Below are 26,137 nucleotides of genomic sequence, written 5' to 3'. Positions count from 1 at the left end.
TTTTGGGGTTTTTTTTTTTTTTTTTTTTTTTTTTTTTTTTTTTTTTTTTTAGAGCATAAGAATCACAGGCATTCAGAAAGCCAGACTATTTCTTCTCCAGTTTTCTGCCCATTAGGAGATCAAGAAGCACACTTGCACTGGGGCAATTCACACATGAGAGCAGACCATTTGGCCACATAAAATGAGCCTGTCTGTTCATTATGCAGCCTGTACTTATATGTAATATTAAATGAGCAACTTTGAAAGGCATGGGCAGTGGAGGAGGGAGCATGATAGAGGAAGGGCAACCATTTCCTCTCTAGCAGGACTTGACTGAGCACCTTGGTTGAAACACTCTTGGACTCTTTCTAATCTGGCTGAATGGATCACCAGCAGCCTCCAAAAGAGAGCTAATGCTAGAGGTTATGTCTACTTTGTGTCATACATAACCAGGTGATTCCATCAACTCAAAGTTCCATTGCCAGGAGACAAAAGATAGCCATACTGCTTATTCTTTTAATACATTTATTGCTTTCTGCCTGTTGTTTTTGGCAGTGTTTCGATTGGCACGGGCTTTCCTTTCGGATACATGATTTGTGTTTTCTTGTGGAAAAAGCTGAGCATTTGGAAATTAAATTAGATAAACTAGCATAAGGAAGTAGTACACTGTAGAGTGGGCTATTCTTTTATTGCTTGTATTTCCTCCTTCCATGACTAGTTTTGCTCAGGATTAGTACTGAGGAAAGTAATTTGGAAATTTCAACCTCATGTCAAAACCAAATGGGAATCAAAGGCAAGTGTTTTGTCCATACTGTGGCAGAACTTTGAATATGGAGCAGCATAATACCTGGCATCAGCATGATAAGGAAAGTGGAAATTTGCAGACAACTCCTTGGGAAGATAATTTAGGTTGCTTGATCTATTGCCCTTCATCACATGGAAATTATCTTTCTGATGCTGAATTCTTGTGTTTTGTAACAAAAAGATGACAGTGTATCATTGCATTACTTAAAACATGGGCAGTTTTATATTACTGACATGAACCTTGATGCTATTTTATTATTTGTGAGAGAAAATCATTAGAGAATTTGATTAAAATTAGCCACATAAAAACTATGTTAAAAATAATAGTTAACTTGGAATATTCACTATAGGTTAGATATTATGCTAAGCACTAGACATGATTTAACTCATTTAACCTTCCAGCCAATCCTATGAAGTACTATTGTTATCCCTATATTACAGAAAAGGAAACTGAAACTGAGGATTAGAGTTTTTAAATAACTTGTCCGAAGTCACACTTTCAGTAGGTGGCACAGAAAGAGAATTGAAAGGCATGGTTACGTTACACATGGAATGTAATGGTTTTGCTGCCACACTTAATGCCAACTGCCTCTATAACTCTGCTTGTCAAAATTGCATATTGAAATAGTGTTCTAAAATAATTATATGTAGAGAATATGAAACGGAAACAATCCAGACCCACAAACCACATTTTCTATTCTATGGTTATGCTAGGATAACACTTAAAGAAAGCAGACAGAGATTTTTGTAAAACATTATAAGCCTATAAAACAATTTTTTGAATAAATAATCACATTAAAGAATTTAGGATAGGTTAAATTGGTTGCAGATTAACATTTGAAAAAATAGCAAAATATTTTAGTATTTCATTTAAGCAAACCAGTGTGTTTACCAAATACATATTTTGGTTTTCATTTTCAAGTTGATTTATTTGGCTTAATGTACTTATACGTATTAATGAATATGTTTAAAAGAAAACAATTACACATCACTAGAAAAATCTGAACCATTTTTACCACTAGACATTGAGAAAAAACATGTCAGATAGCATTTGTCTACATTTAAGTTACACAGAACCTGGAGGAAGAAATCGAAGAAACCAAAACTATAGGCTAGTATTGTAGAGAGTAGGACTTATTTTACACAACACAAACTGACATGATTTGGCAATGGTTCAGTATGTTACAATGATATAGACAGCTAAACGGGATATCAGGGCTCCTAATGCAGAAGTATATGGTTTGAGTCATATATGGTAGATTATCTATGTTGACCATACTACTTGGACAATTTTGTATAACACTCAAAATAAGCTTCATGTGTCTACTGAAATGATTTCATGTGTCCTCTTAAGTATTTATTTGGTTCTGGTATTCAATAATTCATTTACAATAGAATTTCACCCTATCATTTCAAAATTTTGCCCATAATATGGCATTGTTTGGGTCTAAAAGAGGGAAATATGGTATATTCTTTTATCACATAGTAAGAGAATAAGAAACCATTTTTTTGGTGACTGTAGTCACAATAATTACATCTTTAGAAGAGAATAGATACCAGCAGCTCATTTTTTTTTTAACATCTTTATTGGAGTATAATTGCTTTACAATGGTGTGTTAGTTTCTGCTGTATAACAAAGCGAATCAGCTATACGTGTGCATATATCCCCATTCCCTCCCTCTTGCATCTCCCTCCCACCCTCCCTATCCCACCCCTCTAGGTGGTCACAAAGCACTGAGCTGATCTTCCTGTGGTATGTGGCTGCTTCCCACTAGCTATCTATTTTACATTTGGTAGTATATATATGTCAATGCCACTCTCTTACTTTGTCCCAGCTTACCCTTCCCCCTCCCCATGTCCTCAAGTCCATTCTCTACATCCAGCAGCTCATTAAGTCTTTGACTTTCAAGCCAGATTGAGGTGGGAGCAGAGTCATTAGAAAAGAGGGAATTCTCAGAGGAACAGAAATACAGACTATCATAGAGAAGAGAAGGAAGTTTAAATGAACACAAGGAAAATTAAACTGGTTTTTCAACTAACTAGTTGGCATTTTATTTTACATATTTTCAATCTTTTCACATGTGAATTTTATAAATATCAACAGTTATTATATAAATGCTGTTTGTTTTATGTTCCTCAGCTCATATCTTTCAGCTCTTACTTCTATAATGAATTGCTATTTTTGAAAGCCTTCTTCAATGTTTGTTTTCCTGCATTCTAATTTACTCTTTACAAATATTTCTGACTTGCTGTGTAAGCAAACCCTCCTAGTCTTTTGGTCATAATTTGAAAAATATGAAATTTTGTTTATGTATATATGTCTTAACCAATGGACCTGGATATAAGTGTGTTCAGCAGAAAAGGGCAAAACAACCCAGTTAAGGAAAACATTTTATTTTCTTTCCCATGATGGTAGCTGAGTTATCTAAATTCCATTACTAAAAAAGGGCATGGGTGTTTTATATTTGCATGGGTAAGCAGTTTTTCCCTAAACAATAGTTGGCACTCCATAGACACAGGGTAAGCCCAAGACAGGCATTTTAAAATAAGATCATGTTGACAAATTTTATGTGTTCATAATTTTCAACACAGAAGAGTGATAAATTACAAGAAATAAACTACACATAATATGTATAAATTATTTGAAAAGAGTTTTTTATTAGACCTCTCCTCATATTCATTAATTCTCTTCACTCTCAGTAAACACAAGCACTTGTGTCACTGCTGTGGCATTTTATCAAAAATAGAGCCATCTTTGCCTCAATGTTGATTTCAGTTAAATAGCAGAACTCATGATACTCCTTAATTCAAAAACTTTCAAAGATTCTTCTTCTCTATAGAGTATCATTTTTACACTGTTCCTTGATCCCTGCCTGCTTCTCACTACTGTCATGTACTGCAAAGTCAAGTCAAGTTAAAAACTCTCTAATATGAAAATACTAGCAACTCTCAGCTGTTTCTATTTTGATGGACTCCATCTGGACTTCACAGTTGTTGGTATATGACTGTCTCACACACAATGATTGATCTGAGGGCCGTCTTGTTCATGAAGCCTTTCAAAGAAGTTTCCCTGATAGCATCTACTTCTGTGAAAGGCATGTATTGAAATTCCATAAATTTTGATTTGGATTGGATTCACTTTCAGATCCTTTAAAATACTAGAGCTATATATATAGGATCACAGACCTTTAGCTGCAAGAAATTTCAGAGACAATATAGCCTAAAATTTGCATTTTAAATATAGAAAACCTTAGCATCCCAGCCTAACTATAATATCCTGGGCACATAGTCTATTTAGAATAAGGTGATATAGTGATAAAACTAGGTTAAAATCTCAAAGTTTCCAAAGTAGAAGTCATTGGTTTGACTTATATAGGGCAGATTATCTAGGTTGATCATATTAATTGTATAACTGTGTAAAACCCAAAATGAGCTTTTAACTCTTTGTAATGAAATGATTCCTCATGTCTTCCTACATATTTGTTTTGTTTTGATATTAAGAATTCAGTTTCAAATGGATTCCTTTAAATTATTTTAAAACTTTACCCATAATAAGCCATTGAATAATGCTTCATAAAAGAGGTAGTACTTGAGTTGGTCTTTGATCATAGGTAAGGCAGTCACATACAATCTTGTAGAGCAGATGTGGATTCAATCTGAAGACCAGCATTACTTGTCACGAATGACATCTGCTCCTGAAATCTATTTCTATATGAACTCCATTTAGGCAGTTTTAAAATTTTGTTTTACACATGAGGACCTTCAGTAAAAGGAGGTAATATTTTTATATCTTATGCATGGCTGCGCCAATTGGAAAAAAATTCAGTGAAGCTGAGCAAACCTCATTGGTTGCTAAATCTATATTTTTATCAACTCATTTCTTCTAAATACAATGTTATTTTCTCATGATTGGTCTACGTAATCACCACTACCACATAGGAGCTATATAAACAGAGCAACCATAAATAACCATAAACAGGCTACATAAATAGAACAGCCTATGTGGTATAATGAAAAAAACATTATCTATGTGAGAATCTGATGACAAATCCAAAGTTTTCAAATTAATTAGCTGCATGATTTTTTGATCAATTATCTATCTTCACTGAATTTCAGTTTCTACATCTTCAGAATGAATTAGAATATTAATCATGATGAGAGATTAAGGGAAGAAATTTATGTAGAGGCCTTGTACAGACAAATTTCCTTTCCTTATATATGTTTACCTGTACTGAAGCAACTCATGTGTCTCTATGCTTTAAGGAATTATAGATTTTCCCCAATTAAAATTTTATCATGAGTGAATCTTGGGGAGAAAAAATAATTCTTCCAAATTTGGAGCAGCTGCTATGAATTGTGAATGTTATCTTATTTGAATGATTATTAATACAAAATGTGGAAACATTTTATGATGTCAGCACACTTTGGTTTCTCTTGCCTTTCAGGAGCCTAAGTTGCCAAAGAATTACCTTGCACAAAAATTTGTTCTTCTCTTTCGTTTGTAACTCTATTGTAATAATCATTCATCTCACTGCAGTGGCCAACAACCAGCCCTTAGTGGCCACAAATCCTGTAAGTAAAATGAAGTTTAGGTTCAAGGGGTTAGTGGGGAAGAAATAGGAGAGGTGGGGGGCAGGGGTAGATACATGTATATGTGTGTAATTAAGTACTAATATATGTATATTTTATGTCTGACATATAAAGAGTATGTATATGTAGCTATATTTCAATTTAGAAAGGTAAATATATCTCAATATTCCCCAAGTTATAAATATTGAATAGCAAAAGGAAGAATAATTTCTTTGTTTCAGTTATCTACAAATGTTAAACGTCTTCACCTCATTTATGGTTAGAATCTTACCGCTGGTGGGACATAACATTTCCTCAATCAAATTTTTAAAAAATCAAGCAAAGCAGCTAACTGTGTAGTTAGAGAAAGGCAGCACATGAAAATGGAAAATTTAATTTAAATTATATGTTTGGTATCAGGCTGACTTTAAAGAGTTAATAAAACCAGGGGAAAATGAATTATGCCTATATAATATTGAACTTTATCAACATAAAATTTTTCAAGTGCTCTACCAAATCCTAACTGTCTCAGCAAACATTTATAAATTGTTCCCTTACAATCCCTTTGGAAGCACAGGTTTTAGGATAAATATAAAAAGATACACAAAAATAAACACAGAGACTATCACAATACAAAAGCTATATTTTAAAAATATAACCTGACATTTACTTATACAATTTTGTATATTTTATGCAAGCTATATGCATATGTAAGCTATATTTAAATTAAAATATCTGCATAACTAGCAAGCACATATTTGAGATTTTTAAATTGCCTGCTTTTATAATATTTGTAGTATTTATACTACAGTTTTGGATGTAGATTTGGGAAGGGTGTGTATATATGTATATATAAAATAGTTTTTATATAAAGGATTAAGGTTAAGATTATAAAAGATTAAGTTCTGGTTACTGAAAACGGGGAAGGGAAGGAATTTTCACTTAATTGTTCAATAAACAATACTCTCATATGTGTTTTATGTGTGTTTTTAGGGTGATTTCCAAAATTCTAAAATTCCCTGTGTTGTTTGCACATGTGCATCCGGATTGCTTAATCTTGTATATGTTCCACTCTAAAGTCACTGGGTGAGGAAACACTGGGGTATAATTAGCAATATAAAAAATTGGCAAATATCCTGCCATTTTACAGTGCATTTCTTTAGAGCAAGGAAAGTCGGAGTTTTGTCATGAAGCTTCAGAGAAAGAGACTCTAAATCTTACATTTATATACTAGGATATTCTGTTTATCACATAAATTGCAAAATGTAGCATAGTTACTTTTAATATATTCTTGGAAAATTTATTGTCTGTTTATATTGCCAATGCCATCATAAAAATATTTTTCTAAAGCACGCTTTAAGTTATTTTTATCATAATAATTTATAGATTAAATTTTTAATGAAATCAGGAGTTGGAAGCCCAATTAGATATATGTATCTAAAAACTATACAGATAAAATTTTGAAGCTGAAGCCTATCATTTCTATATAACATAGTTAAATAACTCAGCTTTATTTTTGAGAGAACTTTTTAATATAATGTTTGACATCAATGTACAATATTTAAAATTTAATATAATGCATTCTGCAGATGTATTTAATAAAAGAATAGTTTTATAAATATCCTCAGTCAGAAGACATTATGTATGGTCGAGAAAACAAAATTTTGTTCAGGATGTAGCTTTGATTGATGTTGTATGAATTAGCAAATCATTTAACTTCTCCAGTACTCAGTTTTTTATCTATAAAATATGTGGCTAGTGATAAATCATGCCTCACAGAATTATCTCAGGGATTCCCTAAAACAATACATATTAAAATATTTTTAAGCTAACTTATATGCCAATGTTATTACTACTATTCTATGGTAATACAATATTTATTTTCTAGTGCATTTAATTTCCAGTTTTCCTTTTAGTGAAAAAGATATTTATTTCAAAAACAGTGATAATTGCCACTAAATATTTGAGTTCCAGTCTGGAAACTGGAGCTGATGGGAGTAATTGGAGAGCTTTAAATTTATTCCCCTTGTTAAGGGGTAAATATCTCTTTTACTCCTTTGTATTTTCTTTACCCAATATTTAAACATCTCTCTTCCTGTCTCTTTGAGAAAGTGGAGACCTCAGGAAAAGAGGAAGGAAAACCATAACTTTTTCTTCTTTTTACCTACGTGAAACCCTCAAAACCCGTATTTAAATAAAACAAAGAATGGGCTCATTAGATTATTATTTAATAAGTATCTGCACTGGTAGCACACGATATGCAAGACTCCCAAGTATTTGGCACTTTTCATGAATTGTTTTTAAAATTATTAAGATTTTTCCAGCAGAATGCAACAATCGAGGAGTTCATGATGACATGGTTAAAATAGATGTAAATTCATTCATGTGCAAAACTTTGATACTTGTAATTACACAGTAACTAAAACAATATTAAGAATATACACATCCACTAAATGTAGTAAATTTGGCATTCACACATTTCCTGGGAGGTGTATCATTTTAAATCTCTGAAGTCAGTGGCTAAATACTTTAGAAGCACCATTAGATGGGGATGAAGACTGGCTTTTATAAATCTGAATCATTAGTGGGAAAGATTTTGTGTAGAGGAGAGAAAATTCTGTGTTTCTGTATAACTAAGCTAAACTAGAATACTGCTTTACACATACATTTATAAACAACTAAATATTGATTGCTTTCTGGGAATTCCCTGGCGGTCCAGTGGTTAGGACTCCGTGCTTACACTGCCAGGGCCCAGGTTCAATCCCTGGTCGGGGCCCTAAGATCCCCCAAGCCACATGGCACAGCCAAAACATATATATATATACACATATATACATACATATACTTATATATCTATATCTATATATCTTTTTTCCCTCATAGGTTAGCTGTAAAGTGTTCCAATTCATTCATCTTTACCTGATGGGCTGTAACTACTTTTGGATGCTTTGTGAAGGCATTTACCTACACACGCTTATTGTGGTGGCTGTGTTTGCAGAGAAGCAGCACTTGATGTGGTATTATTTTCTTGGCTGGGGTAAGTGCCATCATGCATATCTACTGACTCATCTTTTAAGAAAGCTTTTGGAGGATGCAGAGTTCCTTTGTAATAAAAATATTCTTATTATTAATCATTTTTAAACAATATCAAGTGATTAACCTTTGCTCATTGCTGTAAATTAAAATATTTAAAGTACCACCGACTCACTGTTTTCGGTAACCACAGGTCAATTAATAATACAATTTTTTTTCTATTTAATATTCCAGTGTATATTTTGGCCAAATATGTAGTGACTAAAACAATAGAATTAGAATCATAAATTAGGGATCTATTCTGAATCTCCTTTTTCCTCAGGTGCAAAATGAGGGCATTGGGCTTAACCAGCTTTGAAGTTCCATTCTAAAAATGCTTGTTTAAAAAAAATTGTTATTTTAAGAGTAGAGGGAACAGTAACTGAATAAAGACAGCCAAAAAAATCTGCTTTTTCCACACAGTCTCCTCACATGATATTATTCACAAAGCAAAAAATAATACACTTCTAGCATATTTTTTAAACTAACCAGAATAATGCAAAACATAAAATGCTGAAAGTGAATTCATTGTACATGAATTCAATAGGACTAGTTTCCAGAAACATAACTGAAATGATACTTATCTATCTATCCATCTATCTACCTATTTATCTAGTCAGATAATAGATGTAGATATATAGAGGTATGTACACACACACTATATTGTTTTTACTGAAATAAATATTGTTCCTATTGGTTGTTTGATATTATTGATAATAAAAATGTCATATATATTTGCCAAGTGAGTCCAATTTTTGCTCAATTATATGTATGTATGTGTTGAGGCTATTAGTACACTCAGGTTACCTTTATAAAATATACCTTCATTTTACATTTGAAAGATCTGATTTAGAATGCTAAGAACATGCAAAATTTCTGATATAGAAGCCATCTCTCTCTTCCTTTTCTTCTTCTTCACATAGTCAGTCTCAACTTCTTCCAACATCTGATTGGCCAGTCCCATCTTACGGAACATATGTGGATGCTGAATTTCTTCTAAGCTTTTGAGCCCAGGCAGCACATTTATGAACTTAGGTCTGGAGTCCACTGATTCAAAATGGCTCAGATTAGAAGAAACTGTACACACACACACACACACACACACGCGCGCGCACGCGCGCCTGAAGACAGATACCTAATACTTCATCACATTTACTGTATGAGTAGACAGATAATATTTACATCAGAAGCATATAGTGACCAGTTATTTTTGCTCGTAGAGTATATCTGAGTTTCATATTTCATGACATATTTTAGGAATTCCATATACAGAGAAAAATGCCGATTTATTTTCTTTTTGTTTGATATTTACAGGATTTCCACTGATTCCTGCTTGTATACATGCTGTTGCCAGAAGCTTATATTACAATGACAAGTAAGATAATCTCTCTTTTTGATTTCAGTTGGAAATAATTGCAATGAAAATCTTCAACATAATTTCCCTGCTTTTTTCCCTAGCTGCTGGATCAGTTCTGATACCCATCTCCTCTACATTATCCATGGCCCAATTTGTGCTGCTTTATTGGTACGTAATTAAAATGTTCCTTTTTTCATCATTGTTCATAGTTCAACTTTATTTCCTGAAACATCTGGCCTATGGTATCCTTCAGGATCTCAGTGGACATAGACAGCATACTCACAGTGTTTGATTGAAGAGGGTTAAAGGAAGGTGTTATATTTGAAGTGTTGGCAGGAAGAGGAAAGGAACCAATTCATAAGGGATGGTGAGGCACCAGGTACCAACAGTGGGAAGCTGTTATCATGGATAGACTTTAAGAGGGGGTTGGGTGAGTTCTAGGAGGGGTAGCCCAACAAGAGGTCTGGCCTTGGGTAGAGGAACACAGCTACTGTCAAAACCACAGCCTGACAGGGAAAAAGGAGAAAGAAATACTCAAACTTCTCTCTCTTCCTATGCTCTGATCTCTTGGATCCTCCCGTTGGCCAAATGCAGCAAATGCCAAGGGCAAAAAAACCTTGTGATGATGCAGTCCTCAGACCTGCCTCAGAGCCTGCTGGGGCGCAGAGCAGAAAAGGGCAGAGGATGGAGCTAGTGAGTGGGGATGGCAAACAGGAAAAACCCACACACCTGTGATGGTAATAAGACTCATATCCCCATAAAGAAAAGACTTTAATTTGGAAAAAGAAAGTATTGCTTAAACTGTCGTTTTTATCCTTATAATGATCAGCACTTAATCCAAGTGCACGAATGGGACATTTTTAAGTGTGGTTGCAGGAAAACAGAAGTCAAATTCAGTGCTTTTATTACATTGTTTCAATGGGGAAATCAATTAATCTAAATTAACATGCTTTCTCTCAGAGAGCATTAAAGACCAGATTGCGATTACAGTCTTTAAGACTGTAATTACAGCTGATATTTAATTATATATAAAAAGATGAAGGTGGCACGTTTCTCAGCCAAAATTCAAAGCTTCCTAACCCTTCTTTTCAGATTCTTTTTTTAGAGAAATATTCTATTATTTTACTACATTTGCTAGCTGCAATTTAGTGTGTGGTTATGTTAGAACACTGTTCAAGCCATTCTCAAGTGTATCACTGTTATTTTCAAAAGTGTGCCATGATTAAGAGGGTAAATTTTAGAAGTTGATTGCCTGGGTTTGAATTCTACCTCTTACTTGCTATGTGACCTTATGCAATTAAACTAATCACTCTGGGCCTCAAGTCCCTTATTTGCAAAACAGAGAATGTAATTACAGAGACTTTTCTTTTTAACAAGAAATTAAATGAGTTAATACATAAAGAGTGCTTAGCCTGGCATGTATAAATCACGGAGCAAGTGTCAAATTTCTGGTTTGTGCTTGGCTACACAAGACAGCCAGTTCAAAAAATCAACACATGGAATTTATTATTATATCTCATGGAAATTTTAATGTACCTTATTGCAGACGCTATGAAAATTTCAGAGGCAGAAGCATTTCCTTCCCTTGCTACCTGCACATACTAGGAACATGTATAACACATTGTTTAAGCTGTATCCTGAGAAGTCCTAGCTTTGTATTCTTGGAAAGAACCAGCATTGAAACCTAGCTCTACCATTGCTGGTTGTGTTTCTCAGGGCAAATTCTGTTTTGTTTTGTTTTGTTTTGAGCTTCTCTATGTCTTTGTTTTCTCATCTATGACTATGCAGTAATAAGAATAAATACCTCATAGGGTGTTGTTAGGATTGAGATGTATCCTGTTAAGCAATTAACACAGTGCCTAGAGTATAATAAACTCTCAAAAAATGCTTTTAAAAGATTCTTCACTTATAATTTCTACATGATACCATGATTCTGCTTTGAGGAAAATACAAAGAAATTAAGATTCTTTTTTGGGGCCATCCAGAAGCTTACAGAACAAATACAAGGCAAAATTTTTTTATAAGAGATCTGGCTCTAGAGAGGGGTATATGATTCAGAGTCCTAAATCAGAGAGTTTCAGGAAATAAGTAAAAGCACCTAACAAATGAAAAATATAACAGCAATTAACACAATCCTTGGAAGAGCTTGTCCACAAGAACTTTGGGAGGGAAGAGTAGATGGTGCAGTTAGGATAAAATATCACACAGGAATATAGCCCATCAAGCTGCTCAGTAAGAAAGGAAGTGAAAATCCACATTATTTGAAGAAAGCTTTTTCCATTTTTCTGGCCTAAAAAAAGACTAGGAGCCTATTTTTCTACCAGGGTAAAATGTTCTGTCCTTATTTAAGCTCTAGGGCTCCTCACTGGTCCTGGCCAATTCCAAGGTCTTGGGAGGGGCTCTAGCAATTTTTTATATGGTCACATATTTTTGTACAATTTTTACAAATGAAGAGATTTCAACCACAATCAGTTTCTTTCCACTCAGACTTCCTCTGTCCCATATTCCCTTGAGCAGGGTGGTATTGGAGTGTCTACAGCACTTTTGAGATCTTGCTAAGGGGAAGTTGAGAGGGGATACGGTTAATTTGTGTTTAGTGAGAGATGTTTAGGTCACTTCAGTGAGTAGTTAAGTGATTGCTGGCTAATCTAGTAGAGGAATGGCTTCCAGGAATCCTGCTGCCACTGGGCTGATTCACAGGGCTTCCTGCCATGACCCTAGGTGGTATTATGATGTGAAAATGTCCTATTGTACCTACGACCGTCTATGTGAACTTTATGGGTATTGGAGTAAAAACAAGTTTCTCCTCTTTTCCTTACCTAGTTTTTCTCTTAGATGAGATTCAGATGTAATTCGTCTGAAGTTCACTATTCTTGTTCTATTTGTGTTTAAAATAAATGGAAGTATTTGCAGAAAATAAAGTAGGATGACTTTCTAGTTTCTAGGTTCACATTTCAAATCAGACTTGCCGTTTGGAGAAGCACTTTGCATTTAGAAATTTTTATATAATGGGCATTTAATTGCAACATTTATAGTGATTTTTATAATTTATGATTTTTGCATATTAGGATTATAAAATATTCTAAATTCTAAATTTATAAGCAGATAAAATGGCATTATTACTTTTTATTCAATGGGCTGGTAGTAATTTCCATTTAGTCAAAACTTTTAAAACAGTAATGAATGCTTGGGAAGGGAATACAGTAGGATGAGTGGAATAACAGCTGATGTGTTGATTCATCATGTTTCATTCTTACACCTGTTGCAATAGCTTATTCTGCTTTTGTCTTTAGCAGAGACAGTCCTGTGTCTGTAACCATGTTACTTTTCATAGATGTGTTTCCATCAGGATTATAGTTAGCTGTTTATTTTTGAAGCATATGTTCCATTGAATTCTCTAAAAGAATAGTAGAATATTTTTATGTCCAGTTATTTTCATAACACGTGCCTTAAATCAGCAAATGTATGTTATTTGTTCATTGCTTTCTATATTAAACAAGATACTACCATTATTTTTCTGATTAAAGTATGTGGATATAAATTGCATAATAGTACGCAGTTTGAAATTTTTACATTATTAAACAAAACACAGATGCTAGAAGTCAGGGTGAGAAAAAAGGAAAGAGAACAGCATAGTAGAATAAGAGCCCGAAGAGACTTTTCTGGGGCTATTGTCCATAATTCTATGGAAGGCATAAGGAATAGGCATAGAGGATATAGACAAAAGTAACAGATATTGACATGGATAAAGATAAGAAAGAGAGAACATAGTATTCAGGAAGAGAGAGAAAAATGTATTTCAATAGAACTCTGTTCATTTCTTGAACACTATATATATATTTTTCACATCTTTATTGGAGTATAATTGCTTTACAATGTTGTATTAGTTTCTGCTGTACAACAAAGTGAATCAGCTATATATGTACATATATCCCCACATCCCCTCCCTCTTGAGCCTCCCTCCCATCCTACCTATCCCACCCCTCTAGGTCATCACAAAGCATCGAGTTGATCTCCCTGTGCTACGCAGTAGCTTCCCACTAGCCATCCATTTTACATTTGGTAGTGTATATATGTCAATGCTACTCTCTCACTTCGTCCCAGTTTCCCCTTGCCCCTGTGTCCTCAAGTCCATTCTCTACATCTGTGTCTTTATTCCCTCCCAGCCACTAAGTTCACCAGTACTGTTTTTTTTAGATTCCATATATATGCATTAGCATAATGTATTTGTTTTTCTCTGACTTATTTCACTCTGTATGACAGACTCTAGGTCCATCCACCTCACTACAAATAACTCAATTGCGTTTCTTTTTATGGCTGAGTAATATTCCATTGTATATGTGTGCCACATCTTCTTTATCCATTCATCTGTCAGTGGACATTTATGTTGCTTCCATGTCCTGCTATTGTAAATAGTGCTGCAACGAACATTGTGGTACATGTGTCTTTTTGAATTATGGTTTTCTCAGGGTATATGCCCAGTAGTGGGATTGCTGGGTCATATGGTAGTTCTATATTTAGTTTTTTAAGGAAGCTCCATACTGTTCTCCATAGTGGCTGTATCAATCTACATTCCTGCCAACAGGGCAGGAGTGTTCCTTTTTCTCCACACCCTCTCCAGCATTTATTGTTTCTAGGTTTTTTGATGATGGCCATTCTGACTGGTGTGAGGTGATACCTCATTGTGGTTTTGATTTGCATTTCTCTAATGATTAGTGATGTGGAGCATCTTTTCATGTGTTTGTTGGCAATCTGTATGTATTCTTTGGAGAAAGCTTTATTTAGGTCTTCCACCCATTTTTGGATTGGGTTGTTTTTTTGATATTGAGCTGTATGAGCTGCTTGTATATTTTGGAGATTAATCCTTTGTCAGTTGCTTCATTTGCAAATATTTTCTCCCATTCTGAGGGTTGTCTTTACGTCTTGTTTATGGTTTCCTTTGCTGTGCAAAAGTTTTTAAGTTTCATTTGGTCCCATTTAATCTATTTTGAGTTTATTTTTGTGTATGGTGTTAGGAAGTGTTCTAATTTCATTCTTTTACATGTAGCTGTCCAGTTTTCCCAGCACCATTTATTGAAGAGGCTATCTTTACTCCACTGTATATTCTTGCCTCCTTTGTCAAAGATAAGGTGACCATATGTGCCTGGGTTAATCTCTAGACTTTCTATCCCTGAACACTATATTTTTAAAGTTTCATGTCTCCCTTTCAAAGAGAATGCTTTCTTTTGGGGAAAGTTGTAAACTCATAGTAAGTTTATAATTACAGAAAGTAATTGACAGAAGGCCTTGTTGGGTGCCAAATTTTTTTAACTCTAGGATGATCTAGGTTGAATATCAACTGGTTCCAGTATGTGATTCAGCCTCCTCATAAGGATAAAGAAGATTATAGTAGTATCATGGAGAGTTGTGAGGATTGTTGTTACACACATACACGTACAAATAACACAGGAAGGATAAACCAAAAAGATGAAAATGGTTATTATGGTATAATACATATTTGGTAAGTACCTTGTATGAACACTAATACAGAGTAGACATTTAAAATAATTAGCCTTTGCTACAAACAATTATTTCCTTTCTTTAAGCTGAAAATGTTCAGAAGCTTTGATTTTTTTAATCATAGCAAAATTTTAAAATTTTGAATAAGAAAATGAACTAAGCAAAACAATCAGATATTACTTAGCTGAAGGTGGTCCACAATAATTCCACCATAAATTTATTTTTTAAACTCTAAGTCCATTAAAATTGATGTACTTTTAAAATTAATAAATCACAATTCCATATCCAAAGGAAACAAGAACACTATGTTCGATATCTGCACCTCATGTTCATAGCAGCATTATCCACAATAGCTAAGACATGGAAACTTAAGAAGTTATGGTATTTATACACACACACACACACACACACACACACACACACACACACACACCCCACACACAATGGAATACTATTTAACCATAAAAAATAAGGAAATCCTGCCACTTGAGACAACTTGGATGGGCATTATGCTAAGTGAAATAAGTCAGACAGGGAAAGACAAATACTGTATGATCTCACTTATATGTGGAATCTAAACAAATAAACAAACAAACTCATAGAAAAAAGAGAACATATTTGTGGTTACCAGAGGCAGGGCATGGAGGAGGAGGAATCGTAGGAAGGTGGTCAAAAGGCAGAAACTTCCACGTTTAAGATAAATGAGTATGAGGGATGTAATGTACAAGATGATGATTATAGTTAACACTGCTGTATGATATACATGAAAGTTGCTGAGAGTAAATTCTAAGAGTCCTCATCATAAGGTAAAATATATATATACAATTTGGGGTATTTATATGAGAAGATCGATGTTAGCTAAATTTATTGTGATGATCATTTCACAATATATGTAAGTTAAATCATTATGCTATGCAACCTAAACTTATGTAGTGTCACTTATATCTCAGTAAAACTGGGAAAAAATGAAAAAATTCAGTAGCAGAAATACAAATTAATATTTAGGCAAATATTCTCATCAATAGAACATATTCTTGTGTACTGAAAATATTCTAAGATTCATAAAATCAAAGATCCTTCAATAATGATTCTTAATATTAAATAATTTCCATATGCCATTTTATTTTCTTTTAGGTGAATCTTTTTTTCTTATTAAATATTGTACGTGTTCTTATCACCAAGTTAAAAGTTACTCACCAAGCAGAATCCAATCTCTACATGAAAGCTGTGAGAGCTACGCTTATCCTGGTGCCATTACTTGGCATTGAATTTGTACTGTTTCCATGGCGACCTGAAGGAAGGATTGCAGAGGAGGTGTATGATTACATCATGCACATCCTCATGCACTATCAGGTATGGTGTTCTTGAATCAGGAAGGCGTCTTGTGAAATTTGGTTTTAAATTTACATATAGTTTTGGTTTTATTTTTAACTATATGTGCATCAAGTTGGTTACAAATAATGTATCTTTTCCATTTGGAATCAGATAATTATATTTTTCTTTTACAGGGTCTTTTGGTGTCTACAATTTTCTGCTTCTTTAATGGAGAGGTATGGTGATTGATTTTATTCCTCTTATAATTTTGTATTTGCAATACTTTTTTACTTTAAAAAATGAGACAGAATTATAAATTCCCTAAGAACAAGTATTTCAAATTCCATTTCTGTCAGGAAAAATAACCATGGAATCTCTTTTACTAGATGTAACTCTCCTTCCCAAAAGCTCAGGCCATATTGGAGTTCAAGGCTAGGGCAAGTTCAGCCTCACTTTAAAATATTCCATCAATGACTTTTATTCATCTAGTCTTTCGACCTACCTTTTGAACTAATCCTACTAATTCTGGACTTTGTCCTAGGTACAATGTTAGGCAATCCTTATCCTCATAGAACATACACTCCTATTATTTCTAATAGGAAATAAAATTGGGTCATTTTTATTTTCCCCCTTTCTCTGTTTTTTTTTTTTTTTTCTCCTGGGAAGAGCTGCAGTGCGTTAGGAAACAGAACAGAGCCCTCTGATTTGTAACATGGAAATGTGCTTTTGGATATTTCAAGATTTTTATCCAATATATTTCTTTTCCTAATTGGGAATTTTCAGGCATCTTAGAAACTGGTACCATATTTCTTATGCATATCAATAGGGCTATAACTCAGTGGTTTGAGCTATATTGATTTAGTTCTTTATATGATTTTAATCTACTTGACAAAATTTAACCTGTTGGAGGATTTTGGCAAAATTCAATAAAGTTTAGAAATTCAGACAGCAACTGATGAGACATATATTTGGTAAGGGTGAAGCTTGTCACAAAGCTTCAGATGGGCAACACATGGAACCAGTTGGCATAACTTTATAAGACCCATTTCTATACAATTAATCAATGTCGGAAATCATGTACATGTCATGAAAAACTATAAAATATTGTTTTCCCTTGTTTGTGTAATATTTTAATTCTTTCTCTTAGCATACAATAAAATTTCATATTTTATTTCTTAATCAATTTTAAGATATATTTATTTTATATATTTATTTATTTATAATGGTGTATAGAACTATCAAACATAGTAAACTATATTTCATATCTTTAAGTGGTGTCTCCATGATTCTTCTGCTGTATCGAGGACAAGAGTGACTTTTTCTGAAGTCAGTGAGAAGTAGGGACAGAGAATGCAATTAGGAAGAATAGATACATCATCTGTTTTGATAATAAAATGAAATTAGCATTTATTATATAACTCTATAAATTCCTTATTGTATAAACTGAATTAGACAATCCAATTTCTGCCTACATAGGACTTTACAATTAAATATAGATGAGAAAGCTACAGACAATATGCCATAAAGCATGTATGAAATAAGTAAGATACACGTTTGCATCTGCAGAAACAGATTTGATTTTTATAAAGGGTATTTTAAAAATGTATAAATTATAACCACTAGTAAAATATTTTGTGATGGAAGGCAGTGTAGAATAAAGGCACTGACACAGTAATGCATTTAAACCCAAAGATGCCATTTTGTTCCTGGCTGTAACAACTTGGGAAATATTCTGAACCTCCAGGAGTCTCAGTGTGTACTTTTATTAAAGGGAAATAAAAACAAGTTCCTTACACAAATCTCACAGGGATTAACGTAAGCTAGGAATATAAAGTTTTTAGCACCATGCCCCACCCAGAGTAGATACTCAGTACATTATAGATTCCTTTTTAGATTTGTCAAATCGCTCATTTACAAAAATATATGTACAAATGGGAACATTAATCATATCGGAATCAAATCTCAAATCGGCCCTTATATTTAGAAAAAGTGCCCAGGGAATATCTAAATTAATGCCTAACACTCTTATTGCACTCTACCTGTGTAAGCAAAAGAGACACAGGCCTTGATCTTTTGCCATGTTCTAAAATTGAGAAAACTTTGGCACTGGAAAATTACAAAAAAATCTTTGAGCCAACTTGTTACCAAATCCTTCAGCATCTCACAACATCTTCAATATCTGTCCCCTTGTCTTCATCTCTAGATACAATCCCTGTTTGTGTATGATTCATTTCTCATCTTAAGAAATACTATAATGCTTCCTTTTTTTTGTCTCTTTGCCTCTAGTTTTTCCCACTCTCATAACATGAAGACACAGCTGCCAAATCCATTTTGTGTGGTTCTAACTATGTCATGTACTTCTTTAAATCATTTGCTCAGGCTTAGTTTCCTCTTGCTTTCCACGTTAGGTCAAATAGCTTGCCTTTATCTTAATATCTCTATTTATTTTTTATTCTCACATTTGATTTTTATTTCTTAGCCAAAATATTCCTATTTGCATTTCTCACTAGTTAAATAACCGTGGCTTGACAAGTACTCAGGTCACTTTCATCTCATCTCTAGTCCTCTCAATCAAAAAGATGTGCACTGTTAGTATAAACTAGGGACTCTAGACATCAGAAGGGCCCTCCCTAGTCTCACGGGTATCTTTAACAACACCTGAGAGTAGATATTTTTACAATGTGAACAAAAAGATTTGTTGAGAATAACCAAACTCACATTCTGTAATGAGAAGTAGGTAGAATTTTTATATAAAGCTCTATTAAACACCTTTTAATTGATTTAGGTTAAGCAGTGTAGAGCTGGTTTCTTCTCAGGTACTAATGGTCATATAAACCCATATTCTTTATATTGTACAAATTTATATATTGCAATGTTATATTCTAAAAAGTTGGCCTTACTATTTATATAACACTTATGTGTAAATCAATGAAAACATTTTCATATCTTTAATAACATCAGGCAGGCTCTCTTGCCTTCCAATGGCAATTTTCCTTTTTATCTTTCCCCATTACATTCTTCTCACTGTAAGTTTACTGAGAGTGGCCACTTTAATGTTCTGTTGAACAGGTGTGATGTTGTGTTAGAGAAAGCAGATGAAAAAAAAAAATCCTTATAGAGAGTACCATAAACAAACAGATGTCTACAAGGCCTATGGGTCTTTAATTACCTTTATATCTAGCTTCAGTAAATAAGTCAGGAAATTGGCTTTCCATGGTTTTTCTGACGATTTAGTTGCAAGGAAGAAATAGGGTGATGATCTTAATCAAAGTAGATATTTCAAGAGCAAACAGTCATATATTTCAAAGCCATTTTGGCTTTTAGAATTGAATTTAAGCTTTCCTTGTTAAGACTCTAAGTACTACTCTCATAGCTAAAATATTTCTTCATGTCAGCTTCTTCCCAACATTTATGTAGAATCTATTGTACAAAGCTACATTCCACCTCCTTTCAAATAGAAACTATATAGCACATGGATTCAATCAGTCCAGCTTTTAGTAACAAAGTGAGGAGAAGTTAATTAAGCATAAAAATCAGGATCAAAAACAACTCCCATTAGAAATACCTAGATAATTGGCCAAATGTCATTTTTGTTTTAAATCGCTGAATATTTATTTAAAAGTCATACTCTAAAGCCATTCCATTTGTCATTTGCTTATATTCTTGAAGATATTACATACACAGATGGTATTTTTTAATTACCTTAATTTAAATATGTTATTTGGAGAACTTAGAAATACATCACTAAACCATGAGAGAAATAAAGTATAATTTTAATAAGATAATGTATTCATTTTCCTATAAATGCTGTTATTTCAAAGAAAATTTATATGAATAAAAATTATTTCCGTCAGATATAGTTGCCATATGTAAAGAAGTAAGCTTGAAATTCCTGAAGTTCTGAATTTCATATTAATAAAACAATGTATGGCATTCCTAACTACATAATTTTTGAATTATAGAGTAGGGAGACACCTCCTGGAATTTCTAATAACTCATTCTGAATTCTTACTAAAGAAACTGATTGACTTTATATGTGTTTGTTTTGTTTTTCTACATGTTAAAATATGAAATGAGACAGTAAAACTTTGTGTTCATTTTAAGCGACAGATTAGAGGAGACTAACAGTACCTTAAAGTACCCCACAGAGCTGCAGACAGCCTGGGAATACCTATTTGCTATAGATTGTTTGTAATTTGGAGAAGAGATAAGAAAATGAAAAGACTTAAATAAGCAGCCCTATTTTAAAGTTTAATATTGATATTTACATATGAATGTAATGAATAAAAAGTTGAGGAATTTATGTAATTCGTAGAAAGTTAAACAATATTGAATGAGTATGTTTGTAGGACATGAACTACTAGAAAGTTGTTTTTGGATGCTCAGATTCTCTTTGGGGAAACAATCAAAGGGTCAAAGAGCAGTAGAGATTTGGGGAAGACAATTCAAAGCTATACATGCTTTGCAAAGACACAGATCAGGTCACAGCATGTGGCTAATACATTCTTAACCTAGAAGCAGACAGGAAATGTACAAGTGATCGAGTTGGAGATGAATTTGATATTCTCATTTATGCTCACTGACGCAATATGAAGAAAATCATCTGTGTCTTATGTTCAGTTAAAACCAAAATCATTGTATATGACCTACCTAGTTCTGATCTCTATCCCCAAGCAGAAAGGATGGAAGAGTCATTAAACTTCAAATTTATCCAGACAGAGGGGTATCTAAATACAAAAAAGTGGAGTGGTGACATTCTTAAACTTTTTTTCCCCACAATACTCATCCCATTATATGTTCAGCGCTGTAATTATCTGTTCAACACTTTCTTCCCTCTGGGGGTAAGCTCCATGAGGACAAAAACCCTGATCTTTTTTTTCCAGAATGTAGCTCAATACCTGGTATATGGTAATCACAGTAAAAGGTTGTTGCGGCTGCTGTTGATGATGATGATGATGGTGATAATTATTTATATTCCCTGTATCCATGTTTTTAAATTTCTTTTCTCTCTTCTTTTATATTTCACTAATTATCTCATTCTTTTAATAAAAATATTGATACAAAACTAAATGTTGCACATGCCAACTTGTAAGTGAGGGTGTAGATTAACTATTTGACAGCAAGACATTCATGTGCATTTTTAGAGCTTCAAAGAGAAGGCATAGAAAGAGAAATATGAAGTTTTCTGTAGTCTGTACTAAAGTATAGAGTTAATTGCAAAGATTTCCTAATATATAGTTTACTCAATTTCATTTTTTAATTAAGAAAATAAAGTAATATTATTCACTCAATATCAATGCTTTTTTAAAAAAAGCTTTTGTACATAACTTATTTTATTGTATTATTGAACACATTATCTTCATTTCATTTATGAATTGCTCTTACCCTTTCTGTTTCTTTTTGTTTTATAGGTTCAAGCAATTCTGAGAAGAAACTGGAATCAATATAAAATCCAATTTGGAAACAGCTTTTCCCACTCAGATGCTCTCCGTAGTGCATCTTACACAGTGTCAACAATCAGTGATGGTGCAGGTTACAGTCATGACTGTCCAAGTGAACACTTAAATGGAAAAAGCATCCACGATATTGAAAACGTTGTCATAAAACCGGAAAAGTTATACGACTGATAATAGAGCGTGTACTGCTGAACTATTTTGTTCCACTCCTAACTCAAGGACTTGGATCCATGACTTTACAACCAGAAGACTTCAATATTAAATGAAATATTTGAAGGTGACAAAGAAAAGCCTCACATGAATTCAGTAGTGTGTTGATAAATGTTTCACACTAGATCCATGGGGGAAAACAGTCCTGATTTGTAATTTTTGCCAGTTTTTATGATGTAAAAAAAAACCCACCATGGCTGATTTCAAGTTACCAACTTGACATCACTGAATGTGGAGTTAGGTAAAAATGAGCACAATCAGTTGTTGTAGGTTGGTGTGAGCCAGCTCCAGCGCACCACTGCATGAATCCATGAATAAATAGACCATAAAAGTTTATAGAAACAATGGGCACAATTCCACTCCTGTTGCCTAAAGAGACCTAGCAAGGCCTATAGACTTGGAAGGAAAATGAGCTTTTCATTTGTTTTTAAAATCTTTATCACATATTCCTTGGTGAAGTTGATTTTTTGCCCAGGAAGTATTCTAGCCCTGTTTTTATTTTTTCAAATGGACCAGATAAAGAATTAATTATTCCTGTTTGCTTACCCTCTGCTCCCCGCAAAAAATAAATGAGCAGAATTGCTGTTGGCTACGCATTTGCTGATTCATCACAGTTATACCCCTTGTCATATCCATTTTTGAGGCTTGATGAATAGTATGTATAATACGCAATCCTACTTTGGTATCATTAGGGAGAAATCTTGGTTGATACTACAAAATATGTGGTCGACTACTTTCCCATCTTACTACACAAGTGGGAAGGAATTCGTGTCCATATACCTGTAAATAGAAACTTTGCCCCTTCCATTTCTACTATGTGGACAAATTAGCAATTATTTTACATGAAGGAAATCAATGAAGGATTTCTTATTTTCTTAAAAGTTTGTAAAAAAATTGTGAAAAGTAAGCTTGTAAATACTCTGTTATTCTATTTTATAGTCCCAAATATATACAATCTAGGTAATTTTTTTAAAAAACAAATACTTAATGTAACAATGTGTGCATGTTAATATCTGATACTGTGTCTGGGCTGATTTTATAATAAAATAGAATCTGGAATTCTTTATTTGGTAACTATTTTAAAGACAACCAGATGCCAGCATCAGAAGTTTGAGAACTAAGTTTGAGAAATATCTATGATAAGATATAAAATATTTATTTAAAAAATCCTCAAGGCCATTGTTTTATTGAATATATTAGCTTTGGTGATTCATACCTTAATAATAGATATGTTTGACATATTTCCTTTTTTATTTTGATGATGAACTTTCATTCTAATCCAGAAAATTTAAATGACTCCTATAATTAATGCCAATCTGCCATTCTTATGGTTTTTACCCCGTTAAAAAGATTACTTTTCTGACTTACTATATGAAGATATATAGCTTTGGAAATGCTGCAGGCTATTTTTTTTAATTAGAGGAATACAATATATATCATATACAATGTTTTAATATTTTGATAGAGATACTATATATGATGATGCAATATAGTGAAAGACCTGAATGTATCAGTAAGGAAGAATTGTTGTCAGAACATTTATGGAATAATTAAATTAAGATGGAAGAAATCCTCGCTAATGAATTAAAGTGACATTTAAATGGGATGCATTTTCCCTAATGTCATTTTCCACTGATTTCTGAAAAATAAAATGCCTTCAATTAGTAAGTCAGTTTTGGCAGGAGAATTCATTACATCTATGTGTTTTTGTTGTTGTGGTGGTGGTATGTCAATCTGCTTAAAATGGATTAAACTAATGATTTAGTCATCATAGGTTGTTTCTTAAGCTGTCAATAGATGGTAAGTTCAGAAGTCATTTGAAATTGTCCAGGTAGATTACTTAAATTAGTAAGAATTCACTTATTAAAAGGCCTGGTCAGCAGATTTATGATTTATCTATACACATGTAAAAGCTGTATTGTTAGTTTCAGATTTATGGATTTCAAAACAAGCTGTTATAAAAAGGAATTCAGGCTGTTCTGAACTTTCTAATGCCTAAATTATACAATAATTCCTTTAAATAATCTCACTTTTTAGCTATTTATTATTCAAAGACACAGATTCAAATCCTTCACTGGCACTGTTCATCTATTTCAGCATTCTTCCAGACAAGCTATAAAGTCTCAACCATAAATGACAGTAGAAAATGTCAAATTATCAGCGAGCATTATATTAAAAATACATTGTAACTTTCAAGTATTTTTATTGTGCTTTTATCATATTAAGTTTAGATCAGATTTCCTTTGTGGCCAGGATTTATCTATTGTACCATCTTTAGGTGAAGACAGTCCATGATTAATCAGTGTTAGTTTTGAACCCATTTTTTTTAGAAGTAATATTTTTAAATATTAGACTTCTCTAAAACTGAAGTACTAATAATTAAGATCTCCTTTGTATCTTACTCATATAAAAAAGCAAAATCAATACTACTTAAAAGCAAACTTCCTTGGTATCTAAAAACTTATTTGGGGAATTTCTAACTTTTAAAATGCATATCTGCTACTTTTCTGAAAATATTTGTGAAAGTCATTTTCATTTTTAAACAATTCTAGTCTGTCATTTTTTTTAATTTCTAAAGTTATTTAGTGCATTTATTCATAAAATATTCATTCTGGAATTTAGTATTTGTTCAAATGTAATCCAATGTACATAGAAGTAGTGGTAGCTATAGTGCTGTATTTATTGCTTGATAATTTTTTTTAAATGTGAACTTATCTAATTTTCTCTTGGTTTTAATATGCTAATAAAAACCATTTCTTTTATTTCTAAAACATACCCAAGATATTCTGATCAATTAAAATAACTCATGTTATGCTTACTTAGTGTATATCTCTATACTTTGATTGTATGAAAATATTAAAGTTATGAGCTAAAGTTGATTTTCACTCATGTTTACTGGAGTACTGAATAATCTAAATTACAAATATAATTCTTTACAGCAATCAGTGTAATACTTAAAATCGATGACTATATCACCATTACCCTCTTTGAAGTCTTCCATAAACCTGTAAATCATCCATAAACCGGTTTGTTAAAATTATGAAAAAAAGAGAAAAAAAATGGGCTTCCCTGGTGGCGCAGTGGTTGAGAGTCCACCTGCCGATGCAGGGGACACGGGTTCGTGCCCCGGTCCGGGAAGATCCCACATGCTGCGGAGCGGCTAGGCCTGTGACCCATGGCCGCTGAGGCTGCGCGTCCGGAGCCTGTGCTCAGCAACGGGAGAGGCCACAACAGTGAGAGGCCCGCGTACCGCAAAAAAAAAAAAAAAAAAAAAATTATGAATTCATCTTGTAAGCTAGAAAATTCCAAATAAAGTACAATGTACGCAAATTCCTTCCTGGGCTGAAAGAAAGGAAAAGATTCCCAGAAATAGGAAAATGCACAGAGATTTATCTCCTTTCTCCATTATATTCTACTGTACAGTTTTGTGTTGAAGAGGAGAAAGAAACAGAAAGAAAAGAACTATTTAAACATATAATTTTCTCATTTAAAGTTGTTTTTAGTGTATTATATTGGTATAGTATATTTACATATATTCAAAGATGTGTAACCATCATCACAGTCAATTTTATTACATTTTTATGACCTCAGGAGGAAACCATGTATCCTTAGCTATCACTCTTCTATCCTCCCATCTCTGCTCCCAGCCAAGCCCTAAGCAGCACTAACTTACTTTCTGTCTCAATAGACTTCCCTATTCTGGACTTTCATATGAATGGAATCATATGGAATATGACGTTTTCTGACTGACTTCTTTTACCTATAATGTTTTCACAAGTTCATAACTTGTTCCAATTTCATTCCTTTTTATGACTAAATTATTCCATTGTATGGATTTACCACATTTTGTTTATCTATCTGTCTGTTGATGGACATC

General features: G+C 33.2%; 1 protein-coding gene across 4 annotated transcripts in view; it reads left to right on the top strand.

Moving 5' to 3' along the window:
• Positions 1–25,919, top strand: part of CALCRL (calcitonin receptor like receptor) — a 107,107-nt gene extending 81,188 nt beyond the window's left edge. For all 4 annotated transcript variants that reach the window (XM_007110176.4, XM_055088936.1, XM_007110173.4 and 1 more), the window contains 7 exons: positions 5,229–5,355; positions 8,236–8,389; positions 9,739–9,799; positions 9,883–9,949; positions 16,415–16,633; positions 16,789–16,830; positions 22,006–25,919. In XM_007110176.4, the coding sequence (XP_007110238.1) occupies positions 5,229–5,355; positions 8,236–8,389; positions 9,739–9,799; positions 9,883–9,949; positions 16,415–16,633; positions 16,789–16,830; positions 22,006–22,221 (886 nt within the window). In that variant the 3' untranslated portion in view covers positions 22,222–25,919. The remainder of the gene's footprint in view (positions 1–5,228; positions 5,356–8,235; positions 8,390–9,738; positions 9,800–9,882; positions 9,950–16,414; positions 16,634–16,788; positions 16,831–22,005) is intronic.
• The last annotated feature ends 218 nt before the right edge of the window (positions 25,920–26,137 follow it).

The sequence above is a fragment of the Physeter macrocephalus genome, chromosome 2, assembly GCF_002837175.3.
Source record: "Physeter macrocephalus isolate SW-GA chromosome 2, ASM283717v5, whole genome shotgun sequence".
NCBI classification, from domain to species: Eukaryota; Metazoa; Chordata; class Mammalia; order Artiodactyla; family Physeteridae; genus Physeter; species Physeter macrocephalus.
Note: the sequence above shows the minus strand (reverse complement) of the source record. Positions and strands in the feature narration are given on the sequence as shown.